Source organism: Parus major, chromosome 2 (genome assembly GCF_001522545.3).
Source record: "Parus major isolate Abel chromosome 2, Parus_major1.1, whole genome shotgun sequence".
NCBI lineage: Eukaryota > Metazoa > Chordata > Aves > Passeriformes > Paridae > Parus > Parus major.
Window position 1 is genome coordinate 90,154,188 of NC_031769.1, and position 24,446 is coordinate 90,178,633.

The 24,446-nt window shown below is 38.3% G+C and overlaps 1 protein-coding gene across 1 annotated transcript in view; it reads right to left on the reverse strand.

The window, feature by feature from the left end:
* Nucleotides 1–18,905, reverse strand: part of ELP2 (elongator acetyltransferase complex subunit 2) — a 35,382-nt gene extending 16,477 nt beyond the window's left edge. Inside the window, exons 1-12 of the mRNA XM_015619235.2 lie at nucleotides 18,756–18,905; nucleotides 18,588–18,666; nucleotides 16,815–16,900; nucleotides 14,896–15,046; nucleotides 13,917–13,994; nucleotides 11,899–11,963; nucleotides 6,885–6,951; nucleotides 5,922–6,056; nucleotides 4,943–5,038; nucleotides 3,133–3,233; nucleotides 1,053–1,184; nucleotides 434–583 (exon numbers count right to left, since the gene is read on the reverse strand). Of these exons, the coding sequence (XP_015474721.1) occupies nucleotides 434–583; nucleotides 1,053–1,184; nucleotides 3,133–3,233; nucleotides 4,943–5,038; nucleotides 5,922–6,056; nucleotides 6,885–6,951; nucleotides 11,899–11,963; nucleotides 13,917–13,994; nucleotides 14,896–15,046; nucleotides 16,815–16,900; nucleotides 18,588–18,666; nucleotides 18,756–18,887 (1,272 nt within the window). The 5' untranslated portion in view covers nucleotides 18,888–18,905. The remainder of the gene's footprint in view (nucleotides 1–433; nucleotides 584–1,052; nucleotides 1,185–3,132; nucleotides 3,234–4,942; nucleotides 5,039–5,921; nucleotides 6,057–6,884; nucleotides 6,952–11,898; nucleotides 11,964–13,916; nucleotides 13,995–14,895; nucleotides 15,047–16,814; nucleotides 16,901–18,587; nucleotides 18,667–18,755) is intronic.
* Between the last annotated feature and the right edge of the window lie 5,541 nt (nucleotides 18,906–24,446).

The window sequence follows — 24,446 nt, forward strand, 5'->3', positions numbered from 1 at the left end:
AAATACAGTGAGAACTTTATTTAGATTATGTTCATGTAAAAAAGCACAACCAAAGCTGAGTTTCTTTATGATTACCTACAGCAGTGTAGCCAGTTGTTAAACACTGCAATAGGTGCTTATTAGTTCCAGTCATGTATTCCTCCTTCTGAATTACTGCAGAGACTGTTTTCCAGGACTCTGGAAAAACACTAACTGACAGTAATCTGGACTTGGACTCAGGATTGAACTGCAATAATACTGTGTGACTGCAAAAACTCTGCCACTGATATTTTCAAATGAAAACAGAACACACTCAATTACCAAACGGAGCTGTTTTAAACAGATGATCACTTGGGGAACTTCTAAGGTTTGAGTTATATTCAGACAACTCGTTCCAAACTCAGGACTGACCAAACCCCCTTAACTGCACTCACAAAATCTTTGAAGATCATACCTCCATCTCTTCTTTCCTTTTCCATGGAGCAAAGAGCCTCGTAGTTTGATCAAAGCCCAAACTGATGATAAACTCTCCTTCTGGATCCCACTTTACATCCTCTACACTGTTAAAATGTCCTGAAATCACAACTTCTGGAGTCCATTCTTTCTATTAAAAGAGGTCCACAAAGAAGTAAGGAGTTTTTGATTGACACATTCTAAGCAAAATTAAAGTATCAATGTGCTTATTAAGAAAGGAAGAAAATCACATTTGTGAACGGCAAATTGTTAGAACTCAAGAGAGGCTGAAGAGACACAAATACTGATGTATTGCTGCCATCTGAAAGAAACTTGTGTTGTGAACTGTGAACAAAGCACAAGCACAAAGGAGTTCAGTCTATTCAACTGACTTTATGATCCCCACAGGTAAAAAGCAGGGTTTAGAGCCTGGAGGATTTCCACCTCCCTTCTGTGCAAGAGTGAGACTCCTACAGAATATTTTATTCAGAAAAGGACTATTTCAATCACTAATTTTAAATTATACTGTTACACTTTTCTATTAATAACAGAAATTTACCTCATATGACTTAAAAGTACAATTTTTTTAAGGAAGACTATTAACAAAAAAAACAACATACCTTGTTAACTGTAGACTGTTTCCAAAGGTGTAGTGCTCCATGAAAAGCATGAGCAATGATCATTGAACCATCTGGACTAAACTGGCAGTCAAAAAATCCAAGAGTATTGCCACCCACTTCACCTACCCGTACCTAAATTAATGAAAATAAGTGAAATATCCATGAAAATGGCTTTCTATTCCTACAAAATAATTCTTACTTCATGACACGAAAAACTACCTAGAGACAAGAATTCACATTACACACACAAACACATTCAAAGAATATTTTAATTGAAAAGTTGAGAACTGAAAGGTCATGGGGATTAAAGCTGCATGCCAATCGAATGGAGCCTCCCTTCATAGACATCTCTAGATAGGATCCCACAAGGGAAAGAAAACACTACATCAGATGAAGTGAAAACCCAAATGCTCTGTTTCAATCCAGCCTGTTGGATGCAAGTTTCTTATCATCTGTTGCCTGGCTACTGCTCTGTTGCACAATACAGAAAAATGATTCAAGGAAATCATACTCCCAATTACGTTTTTTTTTCTTACTTAATTTCCAAGATTTCCTAGCTGATTTTCACTTCCCTGTTTCCCCATGAACACCTGCAATTTGATCTACACTCCTTCTGTGGCACATTCTGGCCTCTGTTTTGTGCTTCTCTTAAGACTTCTATGTATGCATGCATACACACAGGCCTTCCAGTTGCTCTAGTGCCCTTCCACTTTTTAAATTTTATTAAAAGATTAATAAAGTTACATTTTCAAGTTCTATTTAAGACATAAGACCACAATTTCTTTCTCTCCCCCATTCTTATATAGCTTCTTTTAAGATCAAAATTAAATGAACCAATGTCCCATTTTAAATGGCACTGCACTAGCAGTTCCATTTTATTAGCAGTCATTCAACAAAAATACTACTCGAAGTGACTTTGATATGCCATGCTAGAGGCAGAAGTCTAGTTTCACCCCCAAGCAGAGGGATGAATTTCTGAAGACATCTTGTTCATCATATCATGATGAAAGAGAGAAACTGGGATGTTCCCCTTGTGCCCTTCCTCCCTGCAGGCTTCCAGCTCAGATTTCCCTCTCTTGATGCAAAATGGATTTTCACAGTTAAAATGTCTGATCTGAACTTGAAGCTTCACATTTGTGGTCAAACCAATGCAAAGAGAATGTAAAATTAAAGAATCACAACTTGAAACAAGCTTTATTGCACAAAGCATTTTTAGAAGCTTGTGAGTTTAGCCACAACTATGTGTTACACCTAGGGACATCATATGGCATTTCTATGTGATTGCCCTTTTATGAACTAAATTCTACTTCAAGCACAAAGGCATCAGAACTTTTCAATGAAACAGAGGAAAAATTAAATACCCTACTGTAATTCTCGCTTTTTCACCCAAGAGATGACTGGAACTTTCTTTGTAATATAAAAGGTCACAAACAATGGCAGCATAACCCAACACAAACAACTTCAACTGAACTACTGCAATTTGGAAAAGCAGGCCAGCTGAAAAAAAATCAAAGCACTAGAGAAATCTGGTTGTACTGCTTGTTTATTTAGGATGATCCACATTAGAACAGCATTCAGAATACTACATGAGTGACACATGAGTATTCAGATCAAATGGAAGAAAAACCTAATGACGCAGCCAATGATCAAGTTACTGTGAGTAAAACCAGGCTTGTGAATTGCTTGTCAGCTGCTCTGTAGTAACTGCTTAGGTCACGTTCCCACAAGGATGAACTGCAAATAGTTCAAGAGGGTTTCTTCTTCCTCTTACCAGGAGTACATATCATGTGTTACTATGCAGCTCCTGCCTTGTACTCTATGAATAACAGTTGAGCACAAACATCCCTATAAACTCCTCAGTATAACAATAAGAAATCAAGAAAGCAATAAAAATCATACTGTATCCCCTTTTTTTTAAACACAGTTTTATTCACAGCATAGCATCGGAATGAGTATTTTCACAAAAAAAACACTTTGCCTTTCTCTGCCAGAATTTTAGTTTTTGTTCCCTACAGTACACACATGATGCTAGAAACGTAACTTGAATACATTACATATTGTGAGTAAGACTGACACTTGCCTGTTCTAGCCAGACTCCAGATTCTTTATCAGGTTCCCAGATGATCACAGTTTTGTCCATTGATGCAGATAATATCCTCATTGGTTGTTGCATGCTGCCATCTACAGTACAAGGAAAATTATTACCCTACAACCTAGGAGCACATTTTCTAAAGAAATTAGGTGATTCTGAAATACAAACACATTAAAAAAATTGTTCAGCATCAGAGATATGCAATGCAGTTCTTATATGCCAAATTTACAGGCTCTACATTCCTGCCAGGCATTCTTTAGGAGATATTGTATTCTCAGCCATAATCACCCAAAGAAAAAGTAAAATATGTACAGGAGAACATCCATATTCCACAGTTTTCTCATTCTGAACTTACAATGAATTAAATATAATTTGGAGGAAAAGCTAGTTTCACAAAGAGAATGCATAGCAGTTCTCAGTTCCATTCCTTAAGTTCTACTGAGAGATTTACAGTTTAAAATAATTACCCAGTATTCACTGCGTGAGTTTTTTCCCCAAATTGTTTGGTTTGCTACTGACTTCAGCAGACTCTAGAACCCTGAAATACATACAGTAACTCAGAACTGCTCCCAAATATGCAGTGAAACACTCCAGAAAAGAGCCCAACACAGAATGGGAAAAAGTGAACTGGTTCATCACCAGTTGTGAAACCTGTAGGAAAACCACTGAAGAACTTTTCTTGCTAATAGAGATAGTGGCAGGCATCTCATGAGGTGGTATGTTTGCAACAGATTTCCCACCCGACCTTCTGCACTGAGAATATGTCTCTCAGATCAGTTTGCCTCTAGTGAAATCTATTTTGGGGATCCCAGCATTGGGCAGGCCACAGAACACAAGCAGCCTCATGTATGCAGAAGCACCTGGAAAACTTCATGGTCTAACAGGACAGTTTTCAGATTGCCATGAAAGGCTGACAAGCCTACATTGTCCCTAAAACTTTTTCTAAAAGGCTAAATCTTTTACTGATGTCTAATTTAGAAAAAAAGAGAAAGGTTTAAGGACCAGATAACTAAACCAATATATTTAAAGCAAGTCCTGTGTCTTTCACTATGTATTTTGACATTCTAAGGGCATTCTGCTATTCAAGTGTTGTACATACACCAGCTAAGCTGTCCTTTGTACTGCTGAAGTCACCTGCCATCAGTAGCTCTAAAATGCATCAGAAAAAAAGACATCTTTGCCAGTACAAATATTCAAGGGTGTTCTGATTGTGCAACGTCAAATCAAGAATCTCCTTCCCTTATATGCCAAGTAGACACATAACAATAAATCAATACTGCAAACAAGTCTGTCAGAATTTAAGGATTTCTAAAGAAAGATTAATACTACAGCAAAATGCAAAATTAAACTATAAATAACACTGTTTCAATGGGAGTCTGCACTAATGCCTTCAAGTTACATGCTGGAGAAAACTGACACTGCAGGAATCGACACCACTAAAAAGAAAGGAGAGCTCTTGAGGTAATGCTTACCTTCTGAAGAATGGATATTTCAAATGCATGTATCAAGGTAACCTATTAGCGCTATTAATTCATACTGGTTAATTACATTAATTTGTACTCCATAACCAACACATCAATTGCAATAAAATCTTTACAGCTCTGTTTTTTATTTTCATTCCTTAAAGAAAACATGAGCACAAGGCAACATCTGTTTACTCATAAAACATTACTTGCAGAATTTAAAGACTGTCATCGTCTACAGGAACCAGCAAACATGCAAACACAATACAGAGACACGTGACTGTACCCTATGTATAGGACACTTAACATTGCTGATCTGTTTGATATCTTCTTACCTTTGGAAAATGAAGGTTGCCAGTGAACTGCATACACCCAGTTTTCATGACCAGCCAACACAGACTCCAAAGAAACTGCATATGATGTGTCACCATCTACCACAAACCAGAGAAAAACATATTTCTTTCTAAAAGCCAAGAAAGACCAGGTCATTTCTGATATCTTTAGTAAAAATAATCAACTGCTTTCAACACCTACTGATATCTCAAAAGCTTCCTGACACTGAACAGCTCCTTGAAACTCTACTTTGGCACAAGCCCTGAGTACTAGATTGATGATCACAGGTCAGTGTATTGCCTCAGAGGGGTCTCTCACAATCCCTAGAGAACTCTCAAGCAGCGTTGAAATAAGAGCTCTAAACTGGCATTATGCATATTCTTATGCATATTTGTGTCTCCAAATGACTGAAAACACAAGCATTAAGACACTTCAAACAATGAATCAGGATTTGCAAGAAGTATCATGAGCACTTTTTATACATAATATCATATACACTTCATTATATTAACTAGGTTGCTGAACAATTTATCCTACAATGTCAGCAAGAATCTGATGTTACCGTGCTTAAAAGCTTGTTAAATGACCATAAAGTAAGCCTGCACATACTTATCTGTTCTTTCCATTATGTTTCTAACAGCACCTCTTAATTCATTGAGCTAGAAAGAAAATTAAAGGTAAGCTATTAAACGAGAACTACACAACAGCTTCTCTCCCACAGACAAATAAGTGTCCTACACATTGCATTTGGAATAACAGCTCATGTTGGCATTAAGCTCCCTCACTGCTTTACCGTTTCTTGTAATACATCATTAACTTTTGTCTTTAAAACAGTAATTCTGCTATTTTAACAGCTAAAAATAGTGCAGTCAACACAAAACAAATCAAACTAGGTGGTAACCACCTTAACAGCCTCCCTGGAACCATGAAAAAATACACACGTTAAAGGTTGTGCCAGAGAATTTTACTGCTGTTACCTACCTTTAACGGTAAAAACATTCTCTTTCAGTTTTATGGAATCATCTTCAGTATCTGGAGGTTTCTTTAATTTTGTACATACTTTCCAAATTCTTATCAAACAGTCCTGAGCACAACTTGCTAAGAAAAGGTCTTCACCTTTTTGTTACCAGAAAAAGAAGGAAAAAAAAAAATAAAACTACATTTTCATTGCAACCACTGCCACGATTAACCTACCATCTTTCTATACATGCACCTAACAGCACTATCCCAATTTTTCCTACTGTACACAGTATCATAAAAAAAATCCACTGTTTTATTTCAACATCAAGTCAATTTGCCACTCAAATTCTCTATTATTTTATAATGCAGTATAAACATGTTCCTGCTTGTAAGATGCGGAAGATATGGTAAGCACTGTGTATGTTATGCTTCCCTACTATTTATGGCCTTTGCTTTTGGAATTCTATCAGTCTCAATACTTGTCAAAATCTCCTTTCGTGCTTTTCTTTCTCCAGGTTTCTACCATCCTCCGATTTCATTTTTTGTGTGTGTGCCACTGCAATAATTATTTGATTAGTCAATGTCTGAAAAGATTCTCCTCTTAATTTCCCAATTAAAAAAAAGGGGGGGGAGGGGGGGAAGCAGGAAAAGATAAACATACTATTTCCCCCTACTTTCCACACTTTGAAAAAGCAGCCAACTCTTCTTCACTCAGATAAAGGCATTTGTCTATTGAAAATGACAAGTTGTTAAAACACCAATTTGTTTGCATTTACCAGTCAGGTAAACATACTTGAAACAAGCAAAAAAATTGTTTTAAAAGGATATAAAGTTTTATCTTGATTTTTAATATTAACTACCACCATCTAAGAAAAACAAACATCACAACCAAAGAGCTTAGGTGCTACAGTGCATCAAAGGAGGGGTAAAACTCTAGTACTGTCATTAAACCACTATTCCACCTCATTAATTTTTCATACTGACCACAGACTGCCCACTCAACGCCTCTTATCCAATCTTCATGGCCAGGGAGTACTAACGTTTTCTGAAACTGAATAAAAACTCCTGTTATATCACAGAAAACCACCTAATTACCATGCACATACCAGCAATAAGTTTTTTGGGTTTTTTCCAAGTCTTTTTTATTTATAGCTTCTATTATTTGAAACAGGGAAAAAAAATAAGCCACTACTAAGGACTGTAATTTACACACAGATACAAGATGAGCATTTTTGGTTTTGCCACCATTGGATAAGCGCATGTAACATTATGGCACTTCCTACATATGAGCAGGAAACGATGTGAATTTAAGGTGCACACCTTCAAGAGGCTACAGTCTCTCTATGAAAAATTTGATTTTTTTTTAAAGTTTATCAGGCTTACTGTGGTACACAAAGAATAACAATGCAAATTTGACGTGACAAGTAATTTCTCGTATTTGTGTGAAGTGGATGCAACTGCAGAGGATGAAGAAAATGAATACAGGTAAAACCAATTATAAAAAGAAGAGCAAATGCTTTGAAATTATTTCAAGAATAAGTTTGTAATAGAATATGATTAATAAGAATCAGTTATGGTACTGGAAATATTCTCTGTTTCTTAAGTTTATTGACAAAATTTCTAAGAAAGCTACACATCAAGAACTGCTGATGGAAAACTCTGCAGGAACACAGGATCAGGAACACCTGAATGAGAACACAGTCTGGACTCCCTTTTAAGAACTTTTACTATTAATTAATTTTCATTTATAATATATGTAATATTTCCAGTTTATTGTGATTCAAGTACAACTATTTACTCCTTAATTACAATTTAACCCATTTCTGCTTTTCTTTGCCCAGAAACAGCCCTACTTCCATGACACTTTTTTATTCCAAGTTGAATTTTAATGCCTGAAGTAACTGTTACAGTTAAAACACTAGTGTAATTTAGTATGAATAACTCATCACATTATTTCTGGCACTATATTCTACTAAATCCCTTACCTAGGCCTACTTAGAGCTATGACTAAATGACAGCCACTGCTACCAGCACAAGTCTGCAACTGAGGTCTCTCTTCCAATGCATGACAGGAAAAAAAAAAATAAAGGAAAAATTTGTATGTATATGAAAAAATCCATACTCAGGAATTGGTACCTCTCTCTTTGATCCAACATTTCTGATATTCTCCAAAACAACCTTCCCATCAAAAAATATTACTCTGCCTCTCCTCATCACACATCTGCAGTCACAATCATAAAATGGTTTAGTTTGGAAAGGACACTAAAGATCATCTAGATCCACCCTCTCCAGCCATAAGCTAGAGACCAGACCATTTCCACTAGACCAGACTGCTCAAAGCCCCATCCAAACTGGCCTCAAGCCATTCCAGGGATGGAGCATCCGCAACTTCTCTGGGCAACTTGTTCCAGTGCCTCACCATACTCACAGTAAAGAATTTCTTCCTAATATCTACTCTAAAACTATCCTGTTTCAGTTTGAAGCCGTTTCCCCTTCTGTAACTACATGTCCTTGTAAACCATCCCTAAAATTGCAGAACCATCTGTAGATGAGATACATGACCAGAACAGGATACATGATCAGACCAAGCTGATTAGGTACTTCCAAATCACAAAGTTCAGGTCTTAAAAATGTGTTCTCACAGCCACCTAAGCCTCATTTGGCTGGTCACTTCTGCAACCACCATCACTTCCAGGTGGGGCACTCCAGACAGATGTTTATGTTAAACACCCAACAGGTTATGTGTAAAGGCAGGAAGGAACAGTCCAGAAAGTGAGATGAAACAGCAACCTGAAGATTTTTCTGAAGATGACATGCTTCTGGCAATACATAAAAAAAAATGTTTAGCAATTTCAGATAACAGATTAAACACATTTATTTATTAATTTATATGATCTTTGAAAAAATGCTCTGTATTTTATAGTCATCAAGATTAGTTGGCAAGTTTATTTCTAACTGAAAGACTGGTTCAGGCTGAACTGCTGCTACCATCCTTCTCTTTCTTGGTTCCTTTTACACTAAACAGCATGTGTATCTCCTGAAACTTGACCTAATATTAATCTAAACACATACCTAATCTTTTTCCCTTTTCAAGGTGTTGCAGTGTAGGGATTTTTTTTTAATTGCCTTCCTCATCTTACATCAAAGAGATCTATTAAGAAAAGCAGCCATTTGTTTTCCTTTAAAAGAGTAAAACTAATTACTTTGAGTTTATTAATACTAGCCCAGATTTCTAAGTCATTTCCCAAACAGGTTTTTAGGTACTACTTAGCTTTAAGTCAAGCATGCCATTATTTTTTTGCTGCAGAAAAAGCATGCTTAACCAGCCAGCTAGAAGTCTGTATTATTTTTTATTTTTATATGCTTACATTGAATAGTCCCATTGAACTATTCACATGATTTAAGGTAGAGGCTGCTGAATTTAATTACCTCATATTCACTCACAGCAGTAATACCAGCACCAGATGGTGGAAGAGACCTCATTGGTGAGGAGAGATACCCCCAAACCTCTGTAAATGCATGCAGTCCCTTAAACGAGAAACTCATGCTGTTGTCTTTCCCAGCCCTATGTCATCCTCCACTCTGCACCCATCTGAGCAGTGTCAGTACAGTGGCTGGAAAACAAGGTGAACACAAGGGCGATTACCATATATAGAAGGATGATGCCACAAAGCATGAGGAACACAACATTCTTAGTCATATCATTTAGTTTGAGGGGGTCTGTGAAGAGCAAGGAGTTGGACCCAGCAATCCTTATGGGTCTCCTCAAACTTGAGATATTCTAAGATTCTATGATTCAGTCAAAGTTTTCAAGAAATTGTTTCCCATAAAAATAAAATCTGTTAACTGAAACTGAGCAAGGAGTAGGATTTTTAGTATTGTTTTTGCCCTTCTCTTTGAAGTTTATGTCTCCTGGCATCCTATATTCTGTTTCTTCAGATGTATTCAGCTCTAAAATTGAATCAATATAAAGGTTTGTGCAGGTGCACATGTTCGTTGTTTTTAGGTGATTTGGTCAAAGTTTCCATTTTTGTATAGGTTATATCTATACCAGTTGTTTGAGCTGTCACTCTTCTCTTTTTTAGAGATATTGTTTTTATAGTCTCATATTTCTTCTGTTTCAGTTTCCACTTGGTCCTCACCAAATACAAAAGAAGTTACAGTACCAACAGTTAAATCTAACAAAACCTCCTGGTCTGACTCTACTTCACAGGCTTTCCCACGCCTCTTACCTAACCTCTGAATATTGCTGCTTAGCAGCAATGTGGTCTCTTTCCTTTTAAGCAAAGAATAAAGCTGTTCTGTAGGTAGCACAACTAGTGAAGCTGTGGACATGCCCAGCACACTCTGCACAACTAACCCTGCCCACACTTTGGGTACATCTCTTTCAGGAACAGGCTGGTAGCAGTTTGGTAAATTTGGCAATAGTGGTCCAAGTCTTCTCATTTTTCCTCCAGCAGACACTCGATGTGGTATCTCTCCTCTATGCAGCTATTAATATCTACAGATTAGAAAGTGCCTGAATTATCTGATTCATCCCCCTATTCCACTTCTCAACTCTGTCAATGTATTTGAGTGGAATCCAAAACACACGGTGCACCACCTTCTCAGAAAAACCGAGCTCAAATAGAAATGTTTTGGTTTAAAAATCTAATTTAATCTGCTGGTTTACTTACTTGCCCTCCACAGGCCACATCTGTAGATGTTATATCTAAAGCAGGAAGACATTATTATGGTTTCTGAAAGATTTTTCCCTGGATACTTTTATAAATCTATACCCTCTTCCAACAAGTCACAAAAGCAAAGAGTTAATTTTCTCTCTACTATTTAACACAGTAAGAGATCTGTGGGTAGGGAGTCTCGAAAGATGTAAAGTATGCCCACTCAATTTTAAAAACCAGTTTTTAATGAATAAATACATTTTGACTTTAAAATTAATGAGTTTACCAAAAAGTAGCCTGAATTAGCTAGGTAAAGATGCCTCATCCTCCCTCAGAGGCCTTTAAGTTTCATTAGAACACCCTGTTATGAATGAAACACAGAAGAAAGGGATGAAGTACTTATTCTACTGACATCAACAGGAACCAAAAAAATCTTATTACTCTACATGGCAGCACAAACTGGCAAAATTATCTAGAGCTTTTATCTCTCTCTCAAAAAAAAAAAAAAAAAAAAGTATTATCTATTCTTTAATCCCTAAAGGGAGTGTGTCTGAGCAAATGCAACAGACTAAGTGGTTCTAAATGTGCCATTTTCAAAGAGGGGTTCTAAATGGCAGCTTCACTGGTGCAGTGGGAGAGCATTTTGGTTTGAAGACCTTTTTTTAAGGGAGTGAGAGAAAGAAGTAAATTATACTGAGTTCTGTTTTGGAAAACAGTCATTCAACACATGCTTTAGAGTCTAACAAAACTTCTGAACAGATGCAAGAGAGGACATAATGTTTTTCTACTGCTGTAAAGCAATATTTATCTGTATGAAAAACTAAAAATTGCCAGCTTCCAAGTAACACATGAAAAATGTGTGCTTTTATGAGATCAGATACTCCTAAAAATACTTTTTTTTGATGTTCAAAAGCAGTAAGGCATAAAGGGCATACTTAGCAATAAACAAAATTCCTCAGATAGAGGTCATAGCAGTTTTTATTATAAGAATTTATAGAAAGAAAGTAACATCATTTCCATATGAACAACTCAATGCCTGGACACTTAATATAGAAAGACAGTTGCAGCTACTTTGTATCAGTAGGAATAGAAACAGCCTATCTTCACACAGGGGAAAAACAATCAAGAAAAACTAACACTTTCATGCATTGAATTCAATATTCTGTATGTGCATTTCATCATTACCTAGAAAAATGGATGAACTATTTGAAAAAAAGGTTGTTGTATGCAATGGCTATGTAGAGACAGAAAGGACTTATTAAAGAACTAACAGCACATTTGAAAAGAAGCAGAAGAACTCAGTAATGCTCTGAGCAAGAGACAAAAATTGTAATTACCTGACCATTCTGCTGTATAAACAAACTTATTTTGCAGTCATCACCACCACAAGCCAGTATTGGTACTAGAAAGGAAAAGAAGATCTTCATTTTTTATAAGATCTAATATTCTAGGATACGAAAAAATAAAAATAATGTAAAATCAATATAGAAATATGTCAAAATATTACAGTACTAACAGACAGGCAAGGTGATAACACTTTTTCAATGCTTTCTACTAGCATTGAAAAAGTGCTATTAGCTGCCTAATAAATTAGTATCTTAAGAACACAGAACTCAAAAGTTATTTTTACATGCAAATAATATCTATAAATATTTAAGATGATAAAAGGAGTAGTTTGCCTCAAGCTCATATATCTCTAGGAAGTTCAAGTATTAGAGTTTTCAATTAACTATATTTTTTTGATATCAACAGGCAGGAGATAAAGAAAATATACAGAAGAAGGAAGGAACAAAACCAAATTACTCAGAACTTAGGCAATTCAAGTTCCTAAATCAATTAAGACAGGTTTAGATGGAGTTGGCATAACTATTATACAGCAAATAAAAAGACAAAAAATGGAAGATATATTACTATCTGTACCCAAGAATATGAAACATTTTTCACTCAAGACTACTCAAGTCTTGAACAGTAGTTGACTTCCACTGGCTAACTTGCAAGCCTCAAATTTCTTTTCTTGGTGAAATTAGAGGCTACTGTAAATGCTTGAGGAAATGTAGTTTATGATTTTCAGAAAAGTAATTCTGTGTTTAGTTCCTTACTTAAGAAATGCAGATTGTTCTCAAGAGAAAAGCTTCTTTGAATTTCTCTGCAGCTGAAAATTTTAGCCTTCATAAAGATTTCTGAGCAACTCCTAAATTTATCATAGATCATTTTTCCCTGAAGATCATTAAAATTCCAAATTGCCATTTGAGATTAATGTTTCTGACAAATGTTCAGCAGTGGTATTTTTAATAATATATTTTAAGCTACTTTATTTAGATTTCAGAATTAACATACTCCTCAGCTATAGGAACTACTGTATCAGGTTTAGGGAGAAAACACTGACTATGCTTTACTTAAAAGGCCCTTTACAGATTTTACAGGAAATATTTCTATACATTTATGGCTCAAAATCTAAATTGTTTATTGGCAATTTTAGCAGCAGAGGTAATTTGTATTGAAATTGGAACAAAAAAAACAAAAGTCTAGAATTTTTTTTTAATTCCATACAAAATGAAATTTTTTGTGCAAATTGAACGCATGCAGCACAGAGCTGAAAATTCCATATACAGTAAGAGAAGTTTTTCTTAATTTTTTTCTTAAATTAAAAAAGAAAGCACTTTTTCAGTTGGGAGCCTGGCAGATCTCCATCCAGGTGAAAGCCTCTAATGATTCTTAAACACAAACTTAATTCAACACATGAATCTAGCTTAAGGATACATCTGCTTTATTAAAAATAGCTTCTGCCTATTTGCACAAAAAGAATGTGTCTGTGGCAGCCTACAACATCTAACATTTCTGTTAATAGAAATCTACAAAAACCATACTAGGCAGTCAGTAGTTCAGCATCTCAATTTTTTCACATTTAAGACTGAACAGGTGACAAACACTGCTTCAGAAACTATGGTTTTCAATGCAGGGCTTCAGATTTTATCTGAATCTTGCCCCTCAATTCACCTCAATTCAAACACCAAAAACTAATACATGCAGCAGCACCACAAGGAGTAGGTTGAACTAACAGCATCATCCTATCCCTTTCATTTACAGCACTGTTACCCTGTTTGAAAGCTTTCCATCTCAAGAGTTCAACTAAACAACACCATCTGAGTGCCATTTTGAAGACATTATATCAGTCTGTGTTTTACTAAAAGGAGTTCAGAGAAAATCTTTAGATACAAGAATCAGCTTAAGCAGATTTCATAGAAAACAAAAACTGTGGCACACAGGTCTGGAGTCAGTCAAATGAAAACCTGTTTGGGGGATTTCTTAGATTTTTCTTCCTGCATTGATATTCAAGATGTGCAGCTTTACTTACCATCGCTGCCAGGCAAGAAGGATAAGCAGACATCCATAACAAATCCATTTCCAAACTGCAGAATTTCAATGCATTTAGCTGGAAAACAGGAACAGACAGCATTGATCTCATATACTGTAACTATTACAGTTACACTGTGATTTCCTTCCATATTATATAGTTAAAATTTCCCATCCATTTTTAATTTAATAAGCTGAAAAAATCTACATTTTTTTCAGAAGCCTAAACAATATCATCTTCTTTGTAGCCATAAAAATTCATCCAGTTAGTTGAGTTAGAAGATAATACTAAGTATTAAATCTATCAAGCTTCACTGTGGTAACACATCAGAAGCAATAAATATTACAAAGTATATCCTGTGGCAACAGCATTCACAACACAGGGAGATAAAACTGAATCCATTTGCTACAACAGCAGCTAGAGAGATAAGCAAAAACCTGCAAACATCCCTGAGATCCTGGAAATGGTTAAACTAGAGTAAGCCATCCAGACCAAAATAAACAAGAGTATAGCCCTAAAAAAACCTCTCTACAGCAGAAGAATTAGACTTCTATCACTGTAACCCACACCAGCAAGACAAAATGGAAAAGACAGGACTTCATGGGGTTCTTTGGGAGTACCAAACATGCGTTCTGGAACATGGGACTGTACTACCTAATTTCACTTCACACATGCATACAGCCAGTCTGCCTCCACATTACAGAGCAAAGCAATTGTTCAGATTAGCATAATCTGAATACATATTTTTTTTAAAAAGTAAATTCAGGCTACACGTCCCTGATGAAATATAAAGAAATCATTTTGCAGAACAAATCTGACCCAAGGCTTTCAAAGAGTAATGCAGTGCTTTGATGTACTAAAGTCTGAAGAGAAATCAATGTAGTTGCATTATAAGATGTTAGTTTTTAACACCTAATGGATAAGCATTCATTATTCTTATTCAGCCAGTATGTTATTCCTAACTTTAAAAAAGTGTTACCTTCAGAACCATGCCAAGACCAGATTCTCACAGTAGAGTCAGAGGCTGCAGAAGCTATCAGCAGATTTAAATCAGGTTCATCTGACTGGTAGACAGCATCCACAGCAAAAACAGCTTCCGTGTGGCCTTTGAGAGGAATGCTTTTCACAAGCTGAACACATGAGAAAATTTTACCAAGTTTTAAATTCCAGTAACTTATGTAGGAGAATTTTTAAAGCCTTTTTTGGAAAAAAAAGCAATATAATACTGAAAATGCGTTCTATACCTGCAATGGCAGTGTGTCTGCCAAGCTATGCTTAAACTAGCTGCATATTCCAGGAAACCCAGAGAAAGGGTACAGCAATGAATATTAACTCAGTAAGATTTTGCTTAAAGCTAAACAGAATTAAATGCTCCTGTGTACACTATACAAACCTCACCCTTCCTTGAGAGAAGTTGGAAACAGTAAGGAAATTAGGAAGAGCCGTTTTCCTTCCTTTTTCCCATTCTCTTGTCCCTCACCCTAAGGTACATCTCAACAAAACTTTGGAGAGCCTTAGTGAAGGAGACAGAGCAGAGAATACAATGGAAAAAGCAGCAGCTACAGGAGCTCTAGCAGCAATGTTTAGTGTGTTTTCACAAACCAAAACAGCTCTTTACTCCTTGAAAAAGCTAACGTAAAAACAAAACTGATAAATTTAGACAATGAAGACAGGTGATTCAATTTTCAATCTGTTCCTCATAAACACACAGATCAAAATTACAAGCTTTTAATTCTGCAACAAGAAGTCCTCCAGCATTTATCCAAATTTTATCATAGACAGCCTTGACACTTCTTTCCAAAATACAGCCTGCTAGGCCCCATTACAAAATTTTCATTAGTTCAATACAGAACTTTGTTTTTAAGAATTTAGTCTAGAACTGCCATTAAAACCTGCACATTTAGCCACATTCTTTTGGAATTACTGCCATATGGCTGTGCACCACATCAGCATAAAAATTTTATTAAAAAGTCTGTAAGTTAACTTAAATAAATGCATGAACGGTTACAATGGATCAGGACCAGAAATAACTTATTCCTGAGAACTTTCCCCCATCAAAGTTCATTTCCCCCTACTATGCATTCTCATGCACTTTACAATGCCAAGTCTAATAACCTCCTTTGAGACAGATGATGAAATGGGCTACCTGCACTGCCATTCATAATCCAGAGTCTAATAAGAAAGACTTTAAAAGATAATGAAGTGGTTTTTTCATCAAAATTTGAGGTAATTCTGAAGGCTCTTTCACACAACACTGAATCTTTTACCTTGCATTTTACAGTACAAATAATAAATTAGCATGTCTCCTTACTCTTCTCCATTTCTCTGATAAAAGCCAATTGCTGCACATATTTTTTATTTTCATTTTTGTTAAACATCTACTCCAACTCATCTATCTTCCTGGTAAGACTATCTATATACAAACCCCACACTGTTGCACAGATTGACTGGAAATCACTAGAAATGGATATAAGGGAACTAAAGGGTACAGAAAATGCCAGCTCACAATGGGCCTCAAGGTTTGAAGGTTTTAAGGTGGTTTAAACAAAACTGCCATGTGAGATCAGAAAGCAGATGAGTTAAGAACAGACAAACAGAGTCTTTCAGACACCTAAACAAATACACTCAATTACTGACAGGTTAGTTAATTCCTTTACCAATGCTGATTTGAAAAAGATGAACCACAGAAAAGAAGAAACAACATAAATAGTAAAACATAGCAAGACAGAGTAACAACATTTTCCAGGATATACACACGGGGTTCAATTTTAAAAAAACTCCAAAAACACACAATGTGAAACTAATAGCATGAACCAGAAATACAGACAAAATAGATAATTTGTGGTATGTGAGGAACTAGTGCAGAGGGAGGCTTGAAAAGAGGTTATTCCTGCTTACCTGATTATTCCATGTTACTGTATCTTTCCATTCCCAAAGAATAAGTTGTTTATCAGATCCACCAGAAATTAACGCTGTTTCAGAAGCTAAAAAAATGTTTTGGTTAGTTTGTTACAGCAACATAAGTAGTTCTGCCGGTTACTACTCAAAAAATATCACTGGTAACCAAAGAATTCACCAAAATAAATTATGGTTAATAGAAGTTACACTGTGCAGAACAGGTTAAGAGCAACAATATTCCCTAACAAAATGTAATGAGAAAATTTACAGGACTATTTAAAGTTCTGTATGAAAGTGATAAAATACCTTTCCAAAAGACTCACAAATCCAACAGTGTAAATTAATATTCTGAGGTTTTGTTTGGTCTTTTTCGAAGATAGGAAAATAAAGCAAGAGAAATCTAAATAAACAGAATTCAAAGCTTCACAAGAAAATTTAATTCCCAAGTTCCCTGAAAATAGCTTATTTTAATAATTTTTAAGAAGAATATGTTTTAGTGCAACCTGTTGAAAGGATGGCAGTTTATATCACTATTAAAAACAAATGTTTGCACCTCAGTACTCATCAAAAAAAGGAAGCAGCGTATTACATTAACAGGCTAATCAACAGTCACTTTTCTCTTTTACAGAGAGTTTCCATAAATGCCTAAGGGCAAAATATATGCCTATCAAAAGCCTGCACTAAGCAATGTTAAATCCTGGAATTACTATCCAGCAAAAGCCTCATAAACGTCTCAAACATTTCTATCTATCAAAAGATTCTTTTTTACGACCACATAACCTCTATGCAGCTTCAGAGCTTCATCCTCAGAGATTGCTGAAAAGGCATTGGAAATCGGTTTACAAAGTCAAAACACACAGAACTCCAAACCTTACTAAAGAGACTGGTAGCAGAACAAGCAGCACAAGCCATCGACCTGTGTGAGCTGCCGCAGCACCAGGCAAACATCCTCCTGGGGAGCCCTTGGCTGTGGGGCCGGGAGCAGAGATTCCCTCACCCAGCAGGCAACTCATCTGGGTTTGGCAGATCGCATTCCTACAGACCCACCTGTTAAAATGAGGCCAGATCTCGAGTACTGTGCCCAGTTCTGAGCCCCTCAATTCAGGAGGGGTACTAATGTGCTGGAGCAGATCCAGAGATGGGCAATAGAGCTGATAAGGGTCTGGAGCATGCATCTTACGAGGAGTGTCTGAGGGAGCTGGGGGTGTTTAGCCCGGAGGAGGCTCAGGGCAGACCTTATCATTCTCTACAACCATCTGAAAGGAGGGAGTAGCCAGGTGGGGCTCGGTCTCCTCTTCCAAGTAGCAAGTGACAGGACGAGAGAACACAGTCTTATGCTGTGCCAGGGGAGGTTTAGGTTGGGGGAAAATGTCTTCACAGTGTGCTTAGACACTGGAATGGACTGCCCAGGGAGGTGGTGGAGTCACTGTCTCTGTAGGTACTTAAGGAAAGCAAGGACGTGGCACTCAATGCCACGGTCTAGTTGACACGGTGGTGTTGGGCCATAGCTTGAACTCGATGATCTCAGAGATATTTTCCAAACTAACTGATTTTGTGAAAATCCCTACTGGGAAGCTGGGTTTAAAGCGAAAGGATGCACTGTAAGCGTCGCAGTCCCCTATTTCCTTCAGTGTAGAGCGCAGCCACGCTGTTACCGAGCCTCCCCCGTCCCCTCTCCCCCTCAAGGGCAGCAGCGCCCGCGGCCCGGGGGGAACCGGCCCCAGCCCCACCGCGGCACCGAGGGGACGGCGGGTGCAAGGCCGCGCTACTCACCGCGGTCCCGCCGGCGGACCCACCGCACGCAGTTCACCCTGCCGGTGTGGCCGCGGAGGGCGGCGACCGCCCGCCTCACCTGCGGGACAGACGGACAGCACCGAGAGTGAGGGACTGCTCCTGCTCCCGCTCCCGGTCCCGGTCCCACCCCAGAGCGCATCAGCTCACCGCCGGGTCGTAGAGGATGACGTCGTGGCAGCTGCCGAAGGCGACGAGGCCGCCGCGGCCCCAGGCCACGGCGCCGCCGCCCGCCCGGTTGGCGCAGCAGGCGATGTGACAGAGCGACACGGGCGCCGCCATCTTCGCCGCCGCCGCGTGCGCGACCCTGCGCGGCTCCCATAGCAATGACCCCGCGCGGGGCGGGGCCTGAGCGGGGCGGGCCGAGCCGGTGTGGGGCTTCTCGGTGGGAGGTGGCAGTTCTAACCTTCTTTGCAGCTTTTGCCGGGACCTCAAGGGTTTAAAAAGTTTACAACTTTTCTGTTTGCTGGTTTCTGTGAAGACGTTCCCCCTAATGTCCAGCCTAAATGTCCCCTGGCGTAGCTTAAGGCTGTGTGCTAATCCTGTCGCTGGGTGCCTGGGTGAAGAAAGCGACCCCCACCTGGCCACAATCTGTTTTCAGGGAGTTATAAAGAGCATTAAGGTCCTCCCCCGAGCCTCCTTTTCTACAGGCGACACAACCCCAGCTCCCTCAGCCACTCCCTGTAGGATTTACTCTCTGGACCTTCACCAAGTGGATTCCACCTAAGCTGCAGGACATCTAAGTACGAGATCGTGTCGCTGCTGTTTTCATCACCTGTGAAGCCAACTTCTGATCAGGAATCATGCTCAAATTAAGTCTCTGACGTCGGGATGTATTTAATACTACCATGTACAATGTCCTAAAATTACTGTCATGGAAAGCATGAGAATCTGCAACTGAGCAATGGCCAGCCTGAATGTCTTAATCTGAATATGTTTGAATACCTCTGCTTTTCAGGGGAAAAAAAAGTTAAGAACAGAGCAATTAGTGAACTCCATCTGTTACCTTTTTTTATTATTTATTTAATTTTTTTTTATATTTTTTTGATATATTTATTGTCACTCCTGCACAAGAAATAAAAGTCAAATCAAGAAAAAAGAAATACTGCAGTAATATTCTAGTTTTACTTGCATGGTCACTGGCCTTGAGAAACGGAATCAAAATACAGGGTATTTATTACACTGTATAGATGTGCTCAAATTGTATCAACCACTTGGCTTCACAGGTTCAAGGACTCTGCTAGTTCACAGTAGCCACAGGTGCAAACAGCTGACCCACAGGCTGAGTAGGAGCCTCAGCAGGACCTTCAAGACATCGACTCTGCCTCCAAATGTGCTGCCTCACGTATACAGAGGGCCGTGGAGCAGAAGCCATGTTGGAGTAAAATGGAGAGCTCAGCTATGCAAGTATGGAAAAGGGAGAGGAGCAGGGATGTGCTTCCTTGTCCCCAAATCCTACCTAGGATACCCTGAAATATTTGAAATTGAACTGGAAAACTGAGAAGTCTGGGCTGGAGGGAGAAGCTGGCTTTATGGGGGTGTGCAGGAGGTGGGGGCAGGAAGAGAAAGCAGTGAAAAGCAAACAGGCATCAAGAGGAAACACTCTGGCTAGCGCATGGAACATTTTGGGCCCTAAACCTCTCCTGACAGGCCTTTGTCTCTCCCGTGTATTCTTGAATCCTGGCTGTCTGCAGCCCTGTAACCTGACACAAAAACATTGCAGATAGGCACAGTTGTTTTCCAGTGGATATGAGAGGAAGGAAGCTGTGCCTGATCACACACAAGATACAGCCAGAAATGTTAGCTGCTAGGGGAACAAATGATTCCTTGCAGAAAAATGCATGGATCCAGTCATCAAAGCATGCCTTGACTGAGGAGTGCTGTCTTGAGCTGCCAAGGATGGCTGTGAAGCAGTCAGGTTGCACAGCAACCCCTTCTCAGCAGACCTTGCCAGGGTTGGAGTCAGGGCTCGGGCAGAAGGAGGTCGAGCACTGCCAAAAAGCTGGGTCATGTTATAGGAGTTGCGTCTGTTGCTGTGGGAACAAAGCTGGCTCTGGCTGTGATTGTAGGCATAAGCGTAGGCTTTTCCAAGGATTGGGTGAGAGACTCTTCTGTGACACAAAAAGTTAGGTAACCTGAGGCTTTTGCTGTCCTGTAAACAGATTGACTGGGGTGCTGCTTGTATTGGAGAGGTTAGGGGTTGTGTCGTGCCTAAGGACACGAGGGCATTGTGGCCCCATGCTGCAGGGTTTTGCAGGGCTTATCCTTGTACACCTCAGGGTGCTTTCCAAGCTAGTTTGAGATACCACATTGTGGAGGGCTGCTAATGCCAAGTATTGACAGTGATTGCCTCTTTTCCCCCCAAAAAATGTCTGTCACTGTCACCCTGGTGCCACCCTAGCAGTCCAACACTGAGAGAACTGGGATAAATCAACACAGAATATGGAATTAAAAGTGCCATGAGGAATGCTGTAGCAGCACCATGGTGCATGGCTAAAAAAGCACAGGAATCTGGATTTATGTCAGGACAGATCAGCCCAGATGAGCCCAGTCTCTTACTTGTCATAAGTACTCTGTCTGACCAAGGCTTCATTCAAATAAGACTCTGAGCCCTTGATCAAACCCAAGAAAGTCTTTTTGTGAATTCTAATGTTACAGGATCTTCTCTTGAAAACTGAAATATCTGGAGGATATTGTATGAGAAGTTTAGAATATCAGGTAATTACTATAGAACCAATATGCCTTTTAGGAGCACATACTTTATAAGAGGTAATAGTGATGGTCAGTGGTATTACAAGGATAGAAAAGGACATACTCTAGACTTGTCAGCTGCCAGTCTTCATTCATAGCTAATGTCCTCATGAAATTAAAATCTCTTGTAGAGGCCCAGAGAAGTGTGTGCTTCCTTCCCCTTAGAGTGGGTCATCACATCAGTCCTTGTTTTCCTTCATATTCCCAAAAAATAACTTCTTTATCTTTCAGAAATATAAATATATGTAAAAATAATCTTCCTCTTTTCTCCCTTTGATGGAATTTTTGAGGCACAAGAATAACTCAGTTCATTGAAATCAGAGATGGTTATTATGGTGCCTAAGCAGACTTCAAAAGTCACTCCATAGTTTTGTTCATATCTTTTATGTGTCTCAGTTTGGTTCTGCCAATGGAGGTAAATCAACAAGCTCTGATAAGGGAGATACTACTTGAACAAAAGCTTTCTTGAGCTTAGAATAAATACGCCAATTAGTTAGGCATTGGAAAAACTTTTGTTCCAATAGTAATTTAGTAGCAAAATAGTAATTTTGTATAGAAATAGTAATATTGATGGTAAACTCATGTTTACAAGTGAGATTTTGCAGACAGAGGTGGCTTAGTGCCCTTTATGTGCTCTCTATCCAGCTCAGTTACGCCTACAACTTTATGAGAGAGATGGAGAAAATACAACAGTAATCAAAAAGTTACATTTAGTGTTTAATGTACTTTTCTAACTATGTCTAAACATTAAGATGAAAATATAATAATGTTGCAGATATGTTAAATCAAAGTTTAATGCTTTCTTTTATTGGGTGAAATTCTGATGTACAAGAATATGTGTTAAAAAACAGGAGACATTCTACATGACACTATGAAAAGCAGCAGTCATATGTTAGGTTTACAGTTAATTATATGTAGGTAAGTTCTATAGAGGAAAGTTCAAAAGCTGTTAAATGAGCAAAACCAGTACTTAAAGGTTGAGGGCCTTGTTCTTGTGAATTGTTGAACTTAGCCTATCTTTATGTGTCTTCATTTCATACATGCTTATGAAGTAATCCCTAATGAAATTGCCTCATACACAAGTTACTGTTTGATATTTTTACTTGAGCTTGTTTGCCTCCAGAAGCAACCTGGATGAGTAGTGCCTGGTGAATGAGACAGCTATTCAGTATTTTAATGTCTCCTCATTAGCTGTATCATGGCCCTAGGCTTAATATTTTGTACAGTAGTCTTTTCTGTACAGCACCTAATTATCTTTTTCCATAGCCATTTTTTTTCTTTTTTCTTTTTTCGTAACTTCTACTGCCACACCACCTGAATGTCTCAGGAAAAACTTTATGAGATTCATTTTTCTAACTTTTAGGCAGAGGGGTATTATTATATTCATTTCCTGGGGTAAATTTCTGCCTAGATCAAAATTCATAATAAAATCACAGACTCATAGAATGTCTTGGGTTGGAAAGGACCTTAAAAATCACCTACTTTGAAGCTTCTGCCATGGGCAAGGACACTTTCCACTAGACCAGGTTGCTCAGAGCCCCATCCCATCTGGATTTGAATACTTCCAGGAATGGAGCATCCACAGCTTCTCTAGGCCAACTGTTTCAACTGAACTGTTGGTGCTTCAACACCACCACAGCACAGAATTTCTTCCTAATGCCTAACCTAAACCTGCTCTTTCTGTTTGAAGCCATTCCCCCTCTTCCTATCACAACTCTCCTTGATAAATAGTCCCTCCCCTATTTGCTGTCATTTCCACCCACTTTAGGTACAAGAAGGCTGCTCCAGGATGTCCCCAGAGACTTCTCTAGGCCGTCGTAGACTTCTCCAGACCATTCTCTAGGCTGAACAACCCCAAAACTCTCAAGCACCGTAGATCTTTAGAGGTGAAATGCCTCTTGTGGAAGACAGAGAATAGCATTCAGGACACTGACAAACCATCCGCAGCATCCTTTGCCTCCAGCTTGAGTTGAGAGCATTCAAAACTTGGAAATCAGATTCCAGCCCTGGGACACTACTGATGGCTGTGCCAAGGTTTCATCTGAGGGATCAGAGCTGGAGCACTGTGAAAATAAATATTAAGCAATAGCAACCAAACCATAAAGATGGGTTTAAAGAACTTCCCAGCTTCACAGAGGATATCCTGTACAGCAGCAGGGAACAGCTCCATTGCCTTTGACATCTTTTAAACAGATCCAGCCTCTTCCTTTTTGCCAGCTGTGGGATCTGTGTTGGAAGGCATTCCACTGCATGAGGAATACTAATTTGTAGGTTTGCTAGGATTTCCTTCCCTGGAGCATGCACCCACCAGATTTGATGCCAGAAAGAATGATCAAGGAGAAGTGTCATTCTCAAAGTCACTAATTGAGTCCATTGAAATTCAGCAACAGACTGTTTTTTAACTGCCACTGGAACAATTCGGGAACTGTGGTCCTGCGTTCAATAAAAGTTAAGATTTCTAGTGTATCTTGAGTATAATGGAAGCCTGGGGCATCCTTTCCAAATACATTTCTCAAGATAAAAAAGTAGATATTGTTACTTGAATAGATTTAATTTCAAATATTTAAAGTACATTTTTAGAAGCAATTTCTCCTATAATTCATCTCACTGAAGACTGAAAGTTGAATGATGCTGGTGAAAGAAGTTGAACTGAACAAATCTTAACTATAGCTATTTCCATTTTTCTTGAAGGCTGTATTTTAAGTATTCTATGAATAGCTTAAATCCCCACTGTCTAAATGGATTTCTGATTTTCTAACAACAAAAAAAAAAAGAACAACTAATTATTTAGAAATATAATTCTAAATTAGTTCTCCAAACAATGACTGTAATTGCTGGCTGAAAGAAATTCTGCATAAAATCTCCCTGATATTATTTTTTTTAAGGAAGACCTAACACAAACATGACCTAGAAAATTGCTTGGGAAGAAAAAAAAAGAGTAAAAGGATGAAACAGCTTGTCAAATAATCAAACTGATTATGCATTATGTTTTTGAAACAGAAGCTCTAAAAAGAGACATGATAATGGGCATTCATTCCGGAGGGCGTACGTGTACAAGCACACATGCACACACACACAAAAGAAAAAGTA